Here is a 19,647-nt window from a genome sequence, read left to right as displayed (position 1 = left end):
CGCCATTTTAAAACAAACTTAACAACAGTGCGGCGTAATCGAGCCAAGAATGGTCCGCCTGAGTCGATCTGGATTCACCTGCTGTCATCATGATGATGATGATGATGATGATGATGCCCTGAAGGCAGAAATAATCAACCCCATCATCATTATTATTTATTTACACGTACTGTCACTCACTCATGAATATGTCTTTGTTTAGAAAAGAAAAGAAAAGAGAGAAAGAGAAAATAATACAAGTTTATTATTCTAAAACCCAGGCAAGAAACAGACAAATTACTTGAGATTAATAAGAGCAAAAGGTTTGAGCAAAAGGTAAAAATAAAAAAATAAATAGAATAAAATTTGAAATGAGAAGTAATCAATGTGTTTGTTTATGCAGAAGATTATTGTACATTTAGTGTTTGTCTTTAAATGTCTCGATGAATTGAGTGTGCACACACAGGACCCAAATGGAAACAAGCCGCATAAGGCTTTCTTGGGTCTATTACATCTTTAGCATCGCTTTGTATGAAACTGTACCTCTGTGGTAGTTGATTTAGGTATTACCACCATGCCCCCTAGTGTCACCAGTGAGGCTATGGCGAGTGGACTATAGTGTATCAATGTAGTCGTGGATGCCACATAACTGACAATTTGTTAACCACATTCCATCAAATGTGTTCTGTAATAATAATAAAGATTTATTTGTATAGCACAAAAATAGCATAGCATAGAAAAATATATAATTTTACCTTTTTTATTTTTACAAAAATGTCATATCATTTACAGCGCCTACTTTCTGGTCCAGAAAATAAAGCACAGGAATTCGGAAGAGTAGCCTACAACCATGTGCGAAATGTTCTGCTTTAATACTCTCTCCATTTTAATTTAATATTTTAACTGTGTTAACGCCCTGTGTTTCATAGCTACAAAACTGCTATGACAACCAAATTACCCCTGTGAGATCAACAAAGGTCTACTCTATACTATATACAAAGATGTGAAATCATTCCGTGGGAGAAAAAAAAAAAGACGCAGGTATTTGGTTTATTCCTTTATTAGATGTTAAACTCCACAATGAAACAAAAATAATTTACTCAGGGTGTACATGAAGTCAGAACACAACCACTTGGGACACAGGGTTTCAGATAGGACAAGGGGGTGGTGGGGTTGAAAGGGGTGACTTCTATATGGAGAGATGAGCAAAGTTAAGTTCGTCAGTGCTGGATAATGTTTCTTTCAGACCCCAGTGCTCAGACATCAATGTCGTCAGGCCCTGCTGATGCTGAATGCATTTTACCGTAATAACGCGTTTTTAAAAACACAGCCAACGGAAGAATATTATGGAGAAAGGTGTTATGCATTCCTATCCACTAGATGTTTGGTAAATGTTGCAACTTTGCTTCTTGCACAAAGATGCGCTCACACTCCCACATATACACTCTGTCACAAAATATATATTCTTTAAATTGCTGCTTAAAATGTACGCGTCCTTGTTTAAAATAAATATTTTTCTTTCTTTTAAACAAAAGGAGATGGAGTGTGATGTTTGCATGCTGCTTTTTAAGAGTTGTCCTCCCTCTCTTGCTTTCCCTGATAAAAAAAAAGAATCTACATGCAAAAAAATAATTAGTTTACTCTTGAATTCTTTTACATGCGCCAAGGTATTGCATAGAACTGAGGGCCCCAAAAATCCCCTTCACATTGTTTATGCAATCTCCGATGGCTTAGTTTGCTCTAAAACTACCTCTAAATTAAATCGCTTTTCTCTGGTTAGCTCAAAAGTAATGAACTATCCATAACTTCAGCTCTACGATCAAATATCTTTGCACTAATGCTTGAATGCACTGTCACAGATTTGAGAGTAGCTCAAGTTGTAGTTGTATTATTAAAGTGTTCCTGAGTGTCTGACATAAAGAAACCCTGAAGTCAGAGTTGTCTTTCATTCATGTTTTAGTTTTACACAGGAAACTAAACAAAAGAAAAACACTTAGCTATGGGGCAGACATGAGGTCATTTTATCAGTTAAACTGGACTCCATACAATTTGCACATCACAGCCACGATTTTCTAATGGGGAAACATTTTGAATGCCATGCTAACAAACCATCACCTGCGACAGTGCATTGCAGCAAGTCTGCATATATTGTGTGACAAAGTTTGTTCTGCTCAATTAACACATTACAAATAGTGGCATGGTTAACTTTTGTCATCTGTGCTTCGATTCAAGGTATGAGGCAAAACATTACCCTGCTGTCGCACTCATAATCTGTTAGAATAAAAAGTAAAAGCCGGGGGTAAAGCTGGAACGATAATACACAGCAGGGATTACAACAAGATGTGCACAAAGAAATGCACAATGCCTTTATCTGCAGATATTTAACGAAATAATTAAACAAGGGATGTTTGAGGGAACGTACTTGTTTTCCCTGGGTGCATCACTAATTGAGCAGGGCACAAATGCATTTTGTAAATGTACATTTCGTATGCATTCACTCTTAAGATATTAACTGTATGTTCTTCTAGCACACCCATTTTGAACCAGTGTCTTTACAAGTTCAATGCAGACACACACACGCGCACGCACACAGTGAGACATTACTGGATATTTCAACTGGTTACATAAAAAAAAAACACACACCTCACCTCAAAAGAGAAAGAAAAAAAAAAAGGTAGAAAAAAAACACTTTTACCTTATTGTATTTGTCATGTTTTTGGTTTGAACTATTTTCATTCAATTTGTTAAACATTTGTTTAATCTTCATTGACAAGAGAAATACATTTTAAACAAACTTTATCCTTTCGCCCACAGACTATTGAAGATAAACTGCCTAGAAGAATTTGGAGAAACGTGAAATTCAAATATCTGCAAGTAATTTCTTTTTCAGCTATGTGACAGGTCTCCCAACTAAGAAGTTAAAGTTATTTTTTGAAATAAAAACCAAGCCACATTAAGCATTAAGAACTGTGATAGGCCAACATTTTCTTTTCACAAATTCTCAAAAAATAAATATCAATGGATCTTGACTGTTGGGCTACAAACAAAACTAGGCTATATGATCTGCTCATCACAGCCATAATATGCAACTGCAACTTCAAAAAAGGTTTAAACATATTCATAGCACCAATTGTATCATGGAAAGAACAAAAATTTCCAATCAATTGTGCCATTCATGTCAATGCGGAAATGGCTATAATTAACTTATGTGATGGGCCATTATCCCCAAAATGCAACTTTTTTTTCCTCCTTTTTTCCATTATTTTATAGCATTGCATTTAATTACATTTTTTATTAGTATTTTTTTTCTCCAACGAAACTCCTTATGATTTCCTTTTTTTTTTATTTCATCATTTTATTTTTTGCCTCACAACCCATACTATGTCTACAATTAGGTTTTGAAAGACTATCACCATTCAAAAATCAGACTAACTTTTCACACTTGTGGGGAATTGATTTTCCCCCCCCTCCTTTTCATTTAAAGAAAGCTGCACGCATTCTCTACTACGTATTCAGAAAAGGCATCCAGGCTATTTAAATGAACTCAAATAACCCACATCCATATGCTGATTTTCTGAACTGCAGATGGGGAAAAAAATGGAGGATGCAATAGCAGTCATTTCACACAATTATGAACAGTGCAGCCGCATCACAGTTAGGTCACCGAAATGGCTGCAGCTTAAAACGAGAAAAAGAGGAGTGAGAATTGTTAAGACAAACACACATGCACAACCATTCGGACACACCACCAACTACCAGTATCCCTAGTTCAAAAGCAGGGGGAGAAAAAAAAAAGAGGCAAGAAAAACTGACAAGGGAAAACAGATCATCCCTAATAAACTGTGAGTCTTGAACAAAGATCAATGTATGGAAGAATTAACTGAAACAAATCTAAATGCATGTTCTCACATGGCATCACGCAAAAAAAAGAAAACATGGAGAACATGAGTTTTTCTATTTTTGCTCACTTATTTGTTGATCTGATTGTTGATTACACAATGTTTTTTAAGTTAGTAAATGAAACTCAGCAGGGTTAGGGTGGGTTGTGGATGGGGTGCTCCTCAGAACAGTAGCCTACGGTAGGGTGTTCTCGCTCTGAGGTACCCCCTGAATCTGTGATGGTAGAGTTCCGGTCACTTTCCTCTCAATGACGGGCTTCCACTGCAAAACTGGAGTAGTCAAATGTCGCTGCTCCCTGTAGTGTACAGTAATACAAGAACAAAGAAATTAACATAATATTTGTTAATGATGTTTCTGATGCTGACTAGTAGAAAGTATATGGAACCTTATGGACATTTTGGTAGCCTAAAGGCTCATTCATAGTATGGATCTGGATTCCGGTAGTGAGGTGACCACCAAAGCTGAAATAACGTTGAGCGGTGGCGAGTAAAAACAGAGAGAAGGGCTGGGGCGGTGGTTTGCTCTTCACCGTCATGTTGCAGTTCGGTGGTCACCTCACCACCGAAAATCCAGACTATGATTAACGCTTTAGGCACCTCAGGGGAAATAAATGCACTGCAATGCAGTTATAACACATTTTGTAGATGTGTAAATACAGTGAACGGAATACAAAATCCGCACTCAGTAATAGTCTTAGGAGTGTTTTTACTGAGCGTGCAGATTTTATATTGCTTTCTGCGAATTTTCTGAATCTGCACCCAGCATTCTCCTGAACTCTTACAGACTGCCCTAGAGTCGAGCAAGCCTTTCCCTTGAAGTGAGTTAAATACAGAGTGAACCTAATCCTCAACAGGAATGCCGTTGCACTAATTTAATGTTATCTTCTTTTTTTTTCATCTTTACCTGTACACTGTGATTCAGGGAAAAGGGGAGAACACAGCGTATTCTGCCACCAGGACTCATCTTGCTGGTCGCTCGTTCCTCCCTGTCCACTTATGTTCAGAGGGAACTGGGAAAACGGGGTGGAATTATTTACAATAACTTTTAGGAATCATATTGGAAAAATACTGAATTAAACGGCGTTGCAATTTTGTCAACATTCTCACACTTTATCACATTAAAACCATAACGGTTTATAAATTCTTACCTCTGCAACGTCTGCAACAAAGTCACAGGCAATCCCATACTTGGGGATCGGACCTGACGGGGCACATAAGCAGGTCTCCTTTTCTCCTGGCGATTCCCCCCTTTGAATCTTGCTGACTGGGACGTCCATCCGTCCGCCCGTGGTTGATGCAGCTGCGGCCATTTCGCAGTCTAAGCATATCTCTTGCTCAGCTATTGGAAGGAGGGTACTGGAGCCCTCCTGTGAATCCAGAGAGGTCTGGGCACTCTTCTCCATGCCAGACTTCTTTAATCTGGGTAAGAATTTACCAGATTCCAGTTCTGACTTGCCGTAATACGGGCCCTCACACTCTGCATCCTCCTCCAGAGGTTTGAGGTCTGCCTGAGGATCATCAAAGACGTCCACCGGCGCCAGGACGGGAAGACGCATCTCCTCTTTTTCAGACTCGGCCTCAGAGTCACTCCCCCCACCAGGAGACAACTCCGAGGCCGATATTGGTCGGAAATGAGTCCTAGGGGAAATGCGGATGGCCCTGTACTGAGTCCGATTGATGCCATAAAGTCGTGGGTGGAAGGCTTCGTTCTCAGAGTCGGAGCACAGTATCGACTTGGGCTTGAACCCTGGGCTGAACGAAGCCATGTCCTCAGGCTCGAAAGAACACTCAACATGGAGGACTTGAGAGAAGGGATTGTTCAGGCTGAAGGATGAGAACGGGTAGTCTAAGCCTCCTCGTTCGTCGCTGTGGAAGCCCCCAAGTAAATCTTCATGGAAGATAAAAGAAAATCCCTTATTCAAAGCGTCCGCAGCACCTCCTTTAATGGCCTGGTCACTTTGCCCAAAGGAGACAAGCGGCCTCCACAGGGGCCGATGTCCAGGGGCGAAGCAGCTGCCGGCGTTCATGAACACGTCTGTGCCAGTGATGGTGACCATGTCCGTGCCGGCGGCAGCGGATGCGGCTGCAGCGGCACACTGAAGCAGGCTGTCTTGCTTCTCACCGGGTGGCACGACAGCCCAGTTCTTGTCGCCACTCAGAGTCTTCAACTCTCCATACACCCCTCCCAGGATAAATGACGTGCTGTCCTTGTCAGCGTTCATGTCCCAGGGCTTGGACGGAGTCATGTAATCACCAGCACCGTCTACCTTGGAGGAGAGCTTGTTTTTGGCCAGGCTCTGCTCTTCCTTCTTGCTCTCCCACAGGTGATACTCGGACCGCTGCACAGCCTTCGTCTGGGGACCCTGGGCTGGAGCTCCTTTCGCATGCGGCACCTCGAGGCAGCCACAATGGTAGCCGCTCACCTCCTCGGGGAAGAGTCCCTCGCTTGGCTTTTCTGCCCCTTGCTGCTGTGACATTTCGGAATTGCCATCTCCAATCGCAGTCCAAATGTCCTTTATTATCCCTGAGCTGTATTCTTCACTCTGTTGGTTTGCGTTGTCTGAAAACATGCCAGTGTCGTACTGTTTGCTTTCATCCTCCTCCAAAGCTATGCCACAAATAGACTCCAATTTAGATTTCTTAGTTAAGGTCTGAACTTTGACCTCCTCACATGGACAGCCAGTGTCTTCCTGCAAAAACTCCAGGATTTCCTCCTCTAGATAAGTACCAGAGAGCGGCGGGATTATACAAATTATCTCTTCATTGCCAATTTGAGAAGGATCCTCAATTTGAGCATTTCCTTGCTCGTTGTCTGACCGCGTCTCCTCCGAATGTGACCATGGACTACAGGTCCGCGTCGAAAGGTTTGAACAGTGTTCAGTTTCATCAAAGGCACTATTTTTGGTCCATATCAGCAAACGAGACTGCTTGTTTGAATGTGGATCAAGACAGCTACTTGAATCGGTGTTGTTTTCTTGACCAACTGTGAGTGAGTCACGGGGAAAAGGAAAAGTGGGGCTTTCGTACTGCAGCTCGAAAAGGGAGAAGCAGGACGAGCTGAGACCAGGAGGTTCACCGGCCGCTTCAGGGAGATGTGCCTCCTCCAGGTTTCCGGATAACCTGCTCAGGGTGAACGAGACACTGTCTAGCAGGGGGGAGAGCCGAACGGGAGAATCTCCTACAAAGCTTTCTCCGTCTATGTCTTCAGAGCTAGAGGGTGAATAACATCCCCAGACTTGAGCCATGTTTTCGAGATCCTGCATTAAGAATCCATCAGACCCCGAAGCGTCCTGCGAGTCTGCCCTTATTGCACTTTCCCCTGGCAGCTCAAGGCCATCTAACACTAAACAACATTCTGCCTCAAGGTCTCTTTGCTCTTCGCTTTTCTGTCGAATCATGCTCAAGATTCGACTCTCTTGTATCAAGTCTGAGGCACTAGTATCCAATATGGATTGATAAATGTCAACTTCATAGAAGTGAGTGAATTCAGACAGATGCTCATCATCTAAATCTTTACTATCCTCTGGCTGAGGGCAGCTTGAGGTCCCAGTGAGTTCAGCAGCGTCTTCCTCTGCGTCGACCAGCCCTTCCACAAAGTGCCCGTCCACAAATGAGCCTGCCGCTAGGTACGTCCTCTGGTAGTTCTCGTTGGCAATGCAGATTCCCTGGATTCTCTCTGGGAGCCTTTCCATGTCTGTAGACAAGGAAAGGTCATCTGGAGAGTCCACCTTGCTTCGATACGTCGTCTCCAGCTTACTTCTGCTACTGAAGGGTACAAAATACTCTGTGATGGGCTCCGTGTACCACAGGGGCTCCTCCATGTACTCCTGTTTGGCCTCAACTCCGGGCTCTTTTACTTCCCCCCAGCCTGGATCTTTACGAATCTCCTTCAGCGGCCTCTTCCCCTTCTTATAAAGCTGTGAATGTCGGGCAGGTGCGCCAGTGGTGCTGCTGCTGCTGCCTCCTGTGTTCCGTCGCTCGTCTTTGTCGATGACCTTCAGAGCTAGCTTCACTTGCCCGCTGTTGCGCACTCTCCTGCCCTTTACTGCCTCCCTGGACTTGTGCCTGATTCTAACTGCCTTGAATGATTTGGAGTCGCCTTGGTTCCCACTTGAGCTCGAGCCTCCCTCACTAGAGCCAGACGACCAGGAGCGGGGTCGATACTTGCCCTCAGATCTGTGTCTCGTCTGTCTCTTGGAGTAGACGGTAGATCTGTCCTCCGCTGTCGTGGCGCCATGGTATCGGTTCTCCTTCTCCTTCTTACTACGTCGCTGCGGGGCCCTCTCATTGCTTGCGGCGGCGTTGCCGCTTGCCTCGAGGTTTCTCTCCTTCGCAGTCTCACCATCGCTGTTGCAATCTTTTGGGGAGGAGGTGTCTGTGCTGGTCTGTGGGGCGGCGGAGGAGGAGGAACTGGAGTATGAGCAGGCTTTAGCCTTGTTCCACACTGTCATGATCTCTTGGAGACAAACAGGTTTCTCTGACAAAGGAGGAAAGGCTTCATAGTACCTAAAAACACAAAAAGAGAGAACCGTGATTGAAATACAGGGATATTGACAAAAGTACATGAACAAGCTTTATTTCCACATATTTCACAAACATGAAATGTTGGTTGCACAATAGCCATGACGCAACTTACATTTCAACCTGGTCCTTTGATGAGGGAGACTCTGCTCGTTCTGGAGACTGAGAGCCTTCAGATTTCTTCCTGATTAGCTTTTCCTCTGCAAAGACATTGTAGAGCAACATTACAATGTAAGGCAGGGTAATATGTCATGTTTTTTTCTCTCACTAGTTAGAAGTAGGGCTGGTCAAATTGATCGATTTTTAATGCCACGATTTTAAATTCGAATCATAGTTAGATTTTTTTTCCCAATGACAGCAAGACTGACTGACATTATCTGGCTGGATTGAAGTGTATGATTCACCTTTGCATGGTTTATAATAGTTTTAAAATGTTCTAGTAATTGTATTATTACAATTATCATTATGCGCAGGCTTTGATCATTTTGAATTATTACTATCATTGTCTAGGATAAAAAGAGCAAAGTAAATTGGCGACAAAGTCACAATAAATCCCAATATAATTAAGAATCACCATATAAATTGAATCAGCACCCTAGGTATCGATATCATATCAGGAGGTAAGTGAATCGTAAGGTTTAGCACTAAATATGGCAATAAACAGGATCTAACCTTTCTGTTTGTTTTGGAGGTCCTTGAGTTTGGAGCATAGCTCCTCCACCAGGCTCTCGATTCCAGAGTTCTGTATAGGAAAAAGGAAAGGAGCAAATCTATTAACAATGTTCATCTTGTACCATTTGCATGTCACACCATAACATCATTGCATGACCAGAAACGTCCCCAATACCTGTAATAGAATTAATCATTAATCATAATTTACTTAATCATTAGTAAACTATGTCCATCCAGTACCATTTGCCAAAGGTTAAAATGCCTCCTCATAAAAGTATGTTCGGAGCCCGGGCCGGCCTAGTGGTCCAGGCACCTAATGCAGCCTAACAGCGGTCATCACGGGTTCGAGTCCCGTTCCTGACGAACTTATGTCACTCCCCGTCTCTCTCCCCTCGTCTGTCTCCACTACCAATAAAGGCAAAAAGAAAAGAAAAATATCTTTAAAAAAAACAATTATGTTCAGATTTTTTTGAACACTGCATGACTTGACACTTCCAATACCTGTACTAATTAACTGTTAATTTTGTGTACAGACTCAAGTACAAACTGCCCTGCGTCAAAGTTAATATGCACTGTCAAAGGTGGATGTTTCAAACACCAAGCCCATCGTAACAGATTGAAAGGAATGGCGTAGACAGAAATCAAACCAGCTGACTTCAGAGAGAGCTTAGAGACGCTCTGCCATGGCCATGTGTTAAATTTAGCTATGGGAGAGTCCTGCTGTCAATAAAAATAAAATACAAATAATTTAGAGTCTCAGCATGACATTTAAACAGATAATATTTACTACGATTTCTTATATATCCCACTGCTTTCTATAGTTTGTTATGCATTACAGAAAAAGAAGGAAAGAACATGATCTGTTTTATGTAAACAACTAGGGTCACAACGACGTGAGGCAGCCATGTCCAAACGCTTCCTCAGACTAATGTAGGCACTGCCAAAGCAAACATGCTCGTGGGACAGCCATCAACAACATAGCGGCATAGCCTTGTCCTCAAGTTGTACCAGCTCAGCCAGAATCCTTAACTTAACACGTGCTTCTAGAACTCTCTCTCTCTCTCCCGGAAAGTATGATTTCTTACCATGCCGCCCAGTGAAAAGCAAAGCAAAGTTCTCTCCCCGTGCCCTGCGTTTCCTCTTGCATCGTTGTGCTAATGCCGGTCAGCTGACAGGCCGAGCGGCTCTGCTCACTGCTGCAATCCCGTGCAGGGTGTGCTGGTTAAAAAATAGACCGCAGCAGCGGCCAGTCCCCCGAGAGGGGCGCACACTCCTTACTCCTCCTCCAACAGACCCTTCCCTTCCCCCCACCTATATTACACCCTCCAGCTCCACTACGGACTGCCTACCAATACTACTGACACGCTCACCAGAATGTCAGCAAATATCTTTCATTTTACACATAAGGCTATGAAACAATGCAAGTTTCTTAGGGCTCATTGCTTTCATGCAAAGGACTACCAGGTCAAACCACATTACACTGACAAGTAGTGCTGCACAATTAATCGAAAAAAGATCGCGATCTAGCTACACCTATGAGATCACATTTCTAAATTTGAGCAAGAATGGTGCGGCACTAGTTGGCTGTCCAATTAATTTTAGTCACCCTTATGTTTTTGCTACAAGAGAGACTTTAAGAGAGGTTTAAGTCAAGCAATTTGATGATATGTTGTCTGTTTAAAGCCACAGTAGTTATGGCTCTAGGTGCCACATTTTGAACATTGTAATGTTCAGAAACTATAGACTAAAGACAATAAATATTTTCATGGAGAGAAAAAATGAGAATCGTGAGAATCGTGATTTCAATTCTTGGAGGAAAATCGAAACTCACATTTGAGCAAGAATAGTTCAGCACTACTGAAAAGATTAATCGTTAATGATAAAATAAAACTTTATTCACCTGACCTTTCTGTAACCTTGCCAGTGATGATAACTAATTAATTCTGGACGGGAACCCCTTTGAGTGTTTTAAGCATTATGTTATACTTTAGCTATTGAAAAATAGTAGATCTACAAGCTCATAGTGCCATAATACGAGCTTGTAGATCTGCCATTTTCTTTTTAATCGTGAAAATGTGGCACAAATCTTTGAATATATTCTTTCAGAGCCAACGTTTTTAACTAAAATCCTTGCTTCTGGGAGGTCCCTGGAACAACATATTTTCATTGACATTGAAACATAGGATTTTCTGAAAACTTTTAGGATTTAGAAGACTTTTGTTTAGTTTTTTTGGAATTGGCCTCAGGTCTAAATGGGTTAATGTCTTGACAATCTAGCACAGTAGCACTCAAATGAGGTGACCCGTGTAATGAGGTCACATGAAAGCCCTGCAAACATTATGAAGGTCTTTCCCTAGTTCAACCACATAAGGTCCCTGAACACGTTTTCGGAGTTATAGCTGCGTTTTTCTGTCGGTTTTCCGAAAAACGCATGTGCAACCACCCTCTCAAATGGGCTAACATTATGAAGGTCTTCCCCTAGTTCAACCACTTACCCTCTCAAATGGGCTAAGCTTTAGGCCAGTGGTTCCCAGACCTTTTCATGTGAATGACCCCCAAATTAGACCCGCGGACCCCCATTTGAAAAGATATGCCATGGACACCCCCCTCCCCTCAATAAGCAACAATTCATACATACAGTAGCATGGTTCTGACAAAAGATTAAGACAAATAATTACGCATGAATCCTTTCTGCACTCTTAATGCAATTCATACAGTATAAGGTTTGATGCAAGATGTGGGAGATCCACTTGCCCAAGCTTCAACAAACAGACTACCTCAAATTCAGTTTTGTAGTAATGTTAGGAAATGGAAGGACAAATCACCACAAAATCAGAAAATGTATTATTGATTATTTATATCCCAGTACACACACTACTACTGTATTAACATTTAGAGTCTAGACAACGTGCAGCAAACTACACATTTGACAGAACACGCCTAAACTTCCAGGCACAACTGGCTTAAGACAGTGATCGCAACTACTATTCCAGACATTCAGATTTGTGTTGTCAATGAACGTGTGTGTGTGTGTGTGTGTGTGTGTGTGTGTGTGTGCGTGTGTGTGTGTGTGTGTGTGGTGCGTGTGTGTTTGTGGTGCGCGTGTGTTTGTGGTGCGCGTGTGTGTGTGGTGCATGCGTGTGTGGTGTGCATGCGTGTGTGTGTGTGTGTGTGTGTGTGTGTGTTACTGTGTTTGTGTGATGCTCTAGCCTCTTCTTGGTGTCTGTCTATACTTTCTTATGTAAATAAATCCAAAAACTGCCCAAAGATAAAGAACATGACAGCTGTTAGCCAGACGTTGACTAGCACCAGGTTACCAAATGCATCGAGACCTTCAAACTGGCAAGGGGCAGAATCCATCCAGGACAAGAGAGACGACAGGAAACGTGGACCTCTCACTTTAACACTGGACAAAAGTCCCTGCAGTATCAGTGGATACACTGTGTGTTCCTTAGCTCCATTTAATATTATGTATACATAACGAAATTAACTATACTAACTATTTGCATGTTTTTGGCATAGCTGTATCCCTACTTCAAACTGAGTGGAAATATGGTGTATAGTAGTGCTAACCGCTCCAATGTGTGGCTTTGTGCATCTATGCATTATAATTCTGCTCCCAATTCCCATTCAGGTCAATGGCAAAATAAATTACTATGACATCATGTGGGCCACTACAGTATATCATCCATCACATCAAATCAAATACTTGGATTTATTTTGCCTAGAAACCACTACCATCATTTCATGACTGTGCAGTGCACCATCTTGCTTGCCATTGTATCTTTAAATAATACCCTAGTATGTTTTTTTCCTTCTCCAACCCCCATGTGTGTGAATAGAACATTAATGGGGGTGAACACTAGGGCAGAGCCATACTCACTTCATCAGATGCAGAACGCAGGCATTGCACAGCAGCTTGCTTCTTCATTTCCTCCAGGCTCAGGTCCGTCCCTCCCCTCTTCTTACCCTTGCCCCATTTCTTCCCAGTTCCCTTCTCCCAACCCAAGAAGATGTCATTTTCCTGCCAATTACAAAGCAACAACAGTCACTTATCAAGAATGAGCCTACTGCGATAAAATAATCACCCCCGTGTGAAGTGAGGGGCGCTCTTATCATCGTACATCATCATGAATCATCTCATACTGGCCAATCAGAATGCCTGTTGCCACAAATTACGTCATAATTACGGCCTAATTTCTCCTTTCATTGTCAATGGCAAATATTGAGACGTGTGGGGACCAGGGGGGCAGTGAAGCCAATAGTGTCTGAAGCCAGTAGGAAATCCTGACTTCCTGAAAGTTCATATAATGGCCTGTTGTGGCGCTGTCATTGGGCCCAAAAAACCCCATAGCTCCATAGAGGTCCGTGTATTTGGGCCCAACTTCACCTAGACTGTATAACCTTAATGAACATGGTCATGAATACTTTCTGCTTCCAGTCACTAGTTTAAAGTCTCATTTCTCATGTCATAATATTCTTTTTGGAAAATGATGGTCCCATTTATAAAGAAAATTACCATAAAGTCGAGTCTGTTCTGAGGGGCGTGGCTACCTTTACAGTCTATGATCGGGGGCCACCCCCTGCTCGAGTCAAAATAAAAACCAACGAAGAAGAAGGGGGGGGGGGGAAGTCCCGCCTCGTTGTCTGGGCCAGCCAATGGCCAGCTGGGACCAAACGGATCTAGAAAGATGGCGATTTACAATTCAAGGACTGACATGCTTCATCTTACGTCCATATTTACAGTCTATGGTGGGGACAAGATTTTGCGGACATTTTACCAAATTTCTCCTTTCAATAGCAAATATTGAGACGTGTGGGGTCAAAAGCTGTATATAGGAGGCCCTCAAAAATACACAATTTCAGCTATATAGTAAAATCACACTAAAAATGTATATTGTCATAAATTGGCAAAGCAAGAAGAGAAGATGCAAGATTTCCTAAATATTAACCCAAGCACACTCATAATGCAACACACAGATGACAATCAAATTCAAGGTAAATGTGTCCTAGTGACTGCTGGGACCCACCTGGTCCTGCAGGTCATAGTCATAACTGTCATGCAGGAGAAGGCTAAGGACATAGCGGGTGTAGATCATGGCGTCAATCCCGCATTTTTCAAGCTCCTGGCCCAGCCAGCTTTGCACTGGGCCCAGTGACTGAAGCAAGGACATCTCCGAGGTTGGCAGGGGGCCCACGGGAAGGTTGGGGTGAGACAGGTTTTCGGGGGGAGCGGGACCGTCTGAATCGGCGCTCACTGGGCGCATGGGACCCTCAGGTGTCGGCCATTTTCAGGCGGAGCAACATCATGACAGGTTGTTGATGTAGGGACGGGGTGTGGAGAAGACAGGCAGAGCCTATCTGGATGATGGGGGTCACTCCAGCAGGACGCCCTGGTGGGGCTCGACGTGAGGAGGCATGTGGGATGCTCCGTTTCCTTTCTGTGTTTTTTTTTTTTTTTTTTTAATTGCTTTGAGCAACAAAAAAAAAAAAAAAAAAAAAAGAAGAGGGTAACTTTACTCGTCAGGCATGGTTTAGGCTGATGAAAGCCATCTTAGCTCGAGTCTTGTGCAAAACACAACTTGTGTTTGCGTCTCAGTTAGAGGGGTCCATTTTGGGGGTACAGCTTACTTCTCCGGCACAATCTGAAATAGAGGAAGCAGACTTTATGTGGGGGAAAAAAATCGAAATCAGAAAACAGTAGCCCAAAAAGCACGAAAATACAGTCAAAGACCTCAGTCGTCATAAAATGACACAAAATGAAACAACGGTGGGAAAATTGGATATCCACTGTATTCCAACCAAGTTACCAGTTTCAGCCGCAAAAATCGTAATATACTTTAGTGTTTTATTCTTTTGTAAATGGTCACTGGATGATGACTGCTGATCTACAGTAGCTAGTTGTGCTGCACAATTAAGCGTAAAAAGACTAGATTCAGACACCTATGAGATCTCATTTCTAAATTTGAGCAAGAATCGTGCACATGCAGCACTAGTTGGCTGTCCAATTCATTTTAGTTACCCGTATATTTTTGCTACAAGAGAGACTTTAAGAGAGGCTTAGGTCGTTGATGTCCGTTTAAAGTCACAGTAGTTGCTAGTTGGCTCCAGGTACGACAATTTTATTGTAGTAATAATATTCAGAAACTACAGACTAAAGACAATAAATATTTTCATGGGAAAAATGAGAATCGTGATCTCAATTCTTGTGGAGGAAAATCGAGATTCACATTTGAGCAAGAAATGTGCAGCACTAGTAGCTAGGTCTCCAGTCTTAAATGACATGCCTTCTGCCTTGTCCCCAGTCCACACCTCCAATAGGTTTTTGATGGCAGTTGATAGTGCCATTATCAGACACAAGCAAACTAGTGGGCTCCTAGCAGAAAGAGGATAACTTCTGTTTCTGATGAATAAGTTTATCCACTGGCATTTTGTTTTAAAATACTAATCCATAGGTGGTATCATTATGGCCGACTTGTAAATTGGTTAATAGGATATTGCCATCCATGATTATTTTATCAAAATAACTACTAGAGGGCTATTACTAGAGGGCTATGTTGCTAAATTAACTCAACAAATACATATTATACTTGAGATGTGTGTGAATAAGTATATCTAGATGTGAGAAACCACACAGGTGCTGAGAAAACAGGTATTTCCAACAAGGACTTGTAACGACATTAATCCTAGCTGCTTTTCAAAAGTTACCGTTGTATTTATCCCTCCTACATGACATATACAACTTCACATTAAAACTACAAAGTAAACGGCAGTAAAGAATGTACTCTAGCATAAAGTAATTAACACACACACACCTGGTACGCATGAGTGGTCAAATAAATGTTGCACGGCAGGTAAAACAAAATGAAGCGCCCTTGCTTACTGCCGTCTGCCACTAGCTCTGGTGTCACGTACTACAAAAACTACGTCCTGTAAGTAGACTTAGAAATAAAACTAGTGTTGACTGACTAATAATTACAAGTGTCTCTTATTTTGAAGAGGAAGTCAGTTTCGGTTGTAACCAAGCTGCCAAGACAAGTTTTTATGATTCCGTTACAAGCGCTAGCCTAACCAAGTAGTAACCAAGAACCCAGGTTTATTAAACACAAGCAAAGAGAATACATTTACGATATGAAAAACCATGCATCCTTGTTTAAACAATGTTTGGAAATGACGTTAAACATGGAACCTTCGCAGCATTAGGTTAGTGTTTCATTTTATCTGTGTTGGAGTGCCTCAGTATGGCTGCAGCTTTCATGTGCAATCTCATGCTGGCTAAAGTAACATTGTGGTGGTAGAGTAGAGACGTGCCGTGCAGACGTCCGCCCGCACTGCCCCACAGTGGGCAATGCTCCCCCATCTCCATGTGCTCCTCCGAGAACTAGCCCCAAAAAGTGATGTGCACCCCTGTATATACATACATACATACATACTAGGGATACCACTGATTAATCAATTTTTCGATATATCATGGAAGTCTCCAAAATCTATTTTAATATTTAAAAATCGAAAAATCAAATGTATATCGATAGATTGAAAATGTACTTTCATCGCTGTGGAGAAGTATAAATCAAGTTGAGCAAAGCTGCTCCACTCAACATGTAATGTTATGTGACCATGTGTGCATAACATAAAATATATACCAACTTAAAAGTTTTATAATTATGGGGGGCTGTCGAATAATCTATAAATAATCGACAGAGCTGTCAAATAATCAAGTTAGTTGATGGTCAGTTTGTGGCATCCCCAATACATACATAAAAGCCCAACAGTGACAACTATGTACTGTACTGTGTAGGCAGTAACACTGGCTGTCAAAGGCAAAGGCATGTCTCATGGTGCCTGTGTAGTCACTAGTGGATTAGGCAGGGAACCAACGTGAGGAGCAAATGGAGGCAGCACCCATCTCATTGGCTGACGCTTGTGTCACTCAGTGGTGGCATTTCATGAGCTACCAACCAGATACAGGCGTCAAAAGGGCACAGTAAAGGAGCTTTACCGTCCATGACCATATCGGTTCAACTGTCAAACCGATCACGCACGCACGCAAAAATCGTGATAATTGTAATCTTCGTCGAAAGGGCACCAGCACCACACCTGAAAGATTTGTCAATAAATGCCGAATTATATGGCTGACAGCCTATAGCCTACAACCCCAGCTTGTTCTGAATGGGACACACGCACCCGGCTGAATCTGAAGTATACAAAAACTGCAGTTATAAAACAGCCTAGCCATGTGTCTTCTCAAGACAAGAGACCGCATTAATGCATGCATATATGCCCTGTCAGCCATTACCGAGCATGGCATTTACGATAAATATGGCAATGCAATGAAAGCTCTCTTGCGCTGACGATCACTCGCGAGGCTTTTTGGGGTCTTCCAGACTAGAGAACAGTATTCGGGACACTTGAAATCTCGTAATTTAGCATAACGAGATGAAAATGACACAATAAACTCATTCATAACAACGCCAGTTAAACTACAGTCGGCTAGCAGTAGTAGCAGCGGGTCGGCAAGGTTAGCTCAACCACCGACCTTTAGCTTAAACGAGCTAACCGCAGAGAACGGGATCATTACAGTGTCATTGAACCAACCAATGTGTAGCTTTAATTCGTCTATTGAATAAACTGAAGACGACAACAACGTTCGGGATGTTTTATACAATGTGATTTAACAAATAAATAAATGTGACGACAACAACAAGCAACAACAGATACTGGGGGTTGCAGGTGAACGCATTATTATTACAACGAACACGGACGCTTCCCCGTTTAAAAAAAAAAAGAACGACGAGCTAACGTTATTAGCATGTTAGCTAAAGGGGAAAGAAGACCCGATTCGTCCGTCGTACGACGGGGTCTCGCGCAGATAAAACAGCCGATCTGCAAGCTCATGTTGCGTCGAGCGCACGGCGAGTTGTGAGCTTTGAGATCTGCTGCTCAACACCGCGGTACGACGGGAGTGGGGTGTGTGTACATTTTGAAGCAGATACGGTAGATAGCATCGCTCGAGCGGCAGCTCAGCTCACAACCGACCGACATAAACAACACGCAACTATCTCCTTCTTATTAAAAACAGCCCCGTTCCTTGACAAGAGGAAAAACTTGGAAATATAGATAAAATAAAACATGCACTTTAGTCCTCAATAGCAGCCATTAACAAGCTTATAATCCTTGCAGGTTGTTAAACGGCCGGGGATCATTAGAGGGGGGAGCGGCTATGGCTGGGGCAGCCAGAGCAGCAGACCAGGCAAGGCAAGCGACTGATCGCTGCCTTCGGACGTTTTCCCTTCAAAAATGTGCGCCATTACAAAATACACCGTCCCGACCACCACGACAACAACAACAACCGGCTAAAAAACTAAAGCGCAATAAGTATACTAAACAAACAAAAAAACAATTAAAAAAGTACCATGATCCCACCGGTGTGTGTGTGTGTGTGTTTGTTTGTTTGTGTTCTGTTTAATACCTGCCGTTAGTTGAAGTAACGAGGAGGAGGAGAAGGGGGAGCGGTTACTTCTCTCCCGCTGCCGCTCGAGCTCCGGGTCCGGTGGAATCCGCCGCTGCGCTGCGGTAACATCACGTATCATGGACGCCGCAGCGCGAGCGACCAGTGTTGCCAGAGTTTGTGAGATAAATAAGCAATTGCATCCAGGTCTATGAAAACTAAGCTCAAAAGACCCTTTAACTCTTGACAATAGTTAAATTATTGTTAAACATCTGCATTACTTAATTTACAAGAAGCCTACACAATTAGAGAATGTAGAAGATTTTTTTATGACACCAAAATAACAATCGGGTCTGAGAGGCTAAATCTCCTCCAGTGGCTCAAATGCCAACAAAATAATGGACCTTGATATGAAAAGGGTTGAAAACCACTGGACTAGGTAGATCTACAAGCTCACAACGCCGTGGTGTGACGCGTTGTGACCTTGTAGATCTGCTATTTTCAAAACGATAATGGAACAAAATGTGACAACACAAATCTTGTAAGGGGGTTCCTTGCACAAAATATGTTTAGATCATGTAGAATCCTTGGAAAAATGCATTAATCTGGAGGTCCTTGACAAGACATGGAAATGTGTACTGGTTTAAAACAACATTATGAAACAAGCCCAAAATAAACAACTACACTTTAGAAACAATTTAAGCCCCCAAAAAACTGCAACCCGCAATTAACTACCAATATTTACAAGCAACTTTACAGGAAAAACAAGCCCAAAGTTGTCTATAATAAGCGGACATGGCAACACTGACGGCACAGGGCGCTTGTTTATGTAGTATGACGGTGTCGCTCGCTCGAAACCACAGATCTACAAGCTGCGCGTGACGCATTGTTCGCGTGTAAGTCGATAATGTAGATCAGTAGATCTGTTGCAAGGAGGGGGGCGTTCGTTGGCCCGTTGGGTTCTTTATGGAGAGTGACACTCGCGAGATCATATCGAGCTGTCCCGTTCAAAGGCACAGCGGAAACTGGAAGACATTCCGGCTCAAAATATTAATGGTCTCTGTTTGGCCTTATGTGGTTTTATACTATGCACACACACACACACACACACACACACACACACACACA

The 19,647-nt window shown here is 42.6% G+C and overlaps 1 protein-coding gene across 4 annotated transcripts; it reads right to left on the bottom strand.

The window, feature by feature from the left end:
• Nucleotides 1–1,023: 1,023 nt before the first annotated feature.
• kiaa0232 (KIAA0232) lies at nt 1,024–18,654 on the bottom strand. 4 transcript variants are annotated; one of them, XM_080792487.1, is made up of 8 exons: nt 18,541–18,654; nt 14,102–14,716; nt 12,955–13,095; nt 9,072–9,141; nt 8,515–8,599; nt 5,027–8,384; nt 4,783–4,888; nt 1,024–4,174 (listed from the first exon to the last, which is right to left on the bottom strand). In XM_080792487.1, the coding sequence occupies exons 2-8, from the start codon at nt 14,336–14,338 to the stop codon at nt 4,158–4,160; spliced, it is 4,014 nt and encodes a 1,337-aa protein (XP_080648613.1). In that variant the 5' UTR covers nt 14,339–14,716; nt 18,541–18,654; the 3' UTR covers nt 1,024–4,157. The 4 variants fall into 4 exon arrangements, with proteins under 4 accessions (XP_080648613.1, XP_080648614.1, XP_080648615.1 ...); XM_080792488.1 differs by having other exon boundaries at nt 14,102–14,735; nt 18,541–18,608; XM_080792489.1 differs by lacking the exons at nt 12,955–13,095; nt 14,102–14,716; nt 18,541–18,654 and adding exons at nt 9,312–9,476; nt 10,157–10,276.
• Between the last annotated feature and the right edge of the window lie 993 nt (nt 18,655–19,647).

The sequence above is a fragment of the Protomyctophum bolini genome (genome assembly GCF_963924005.1).
Source record: "Protomyctophum bolini genome assembly, chromosome: 20".
Taxonomy (NCBI): Eukaryota; Metazoa; Chordata; class Actinopteri; order Myctophiformes; family Myctophidae; genus Protomyctophum; species Protomyctophum bolini.
Note: the sequence above shows the minus strand (reverse complement) of the source record. Positions and strands in the feature narration are given on the sequence as shown.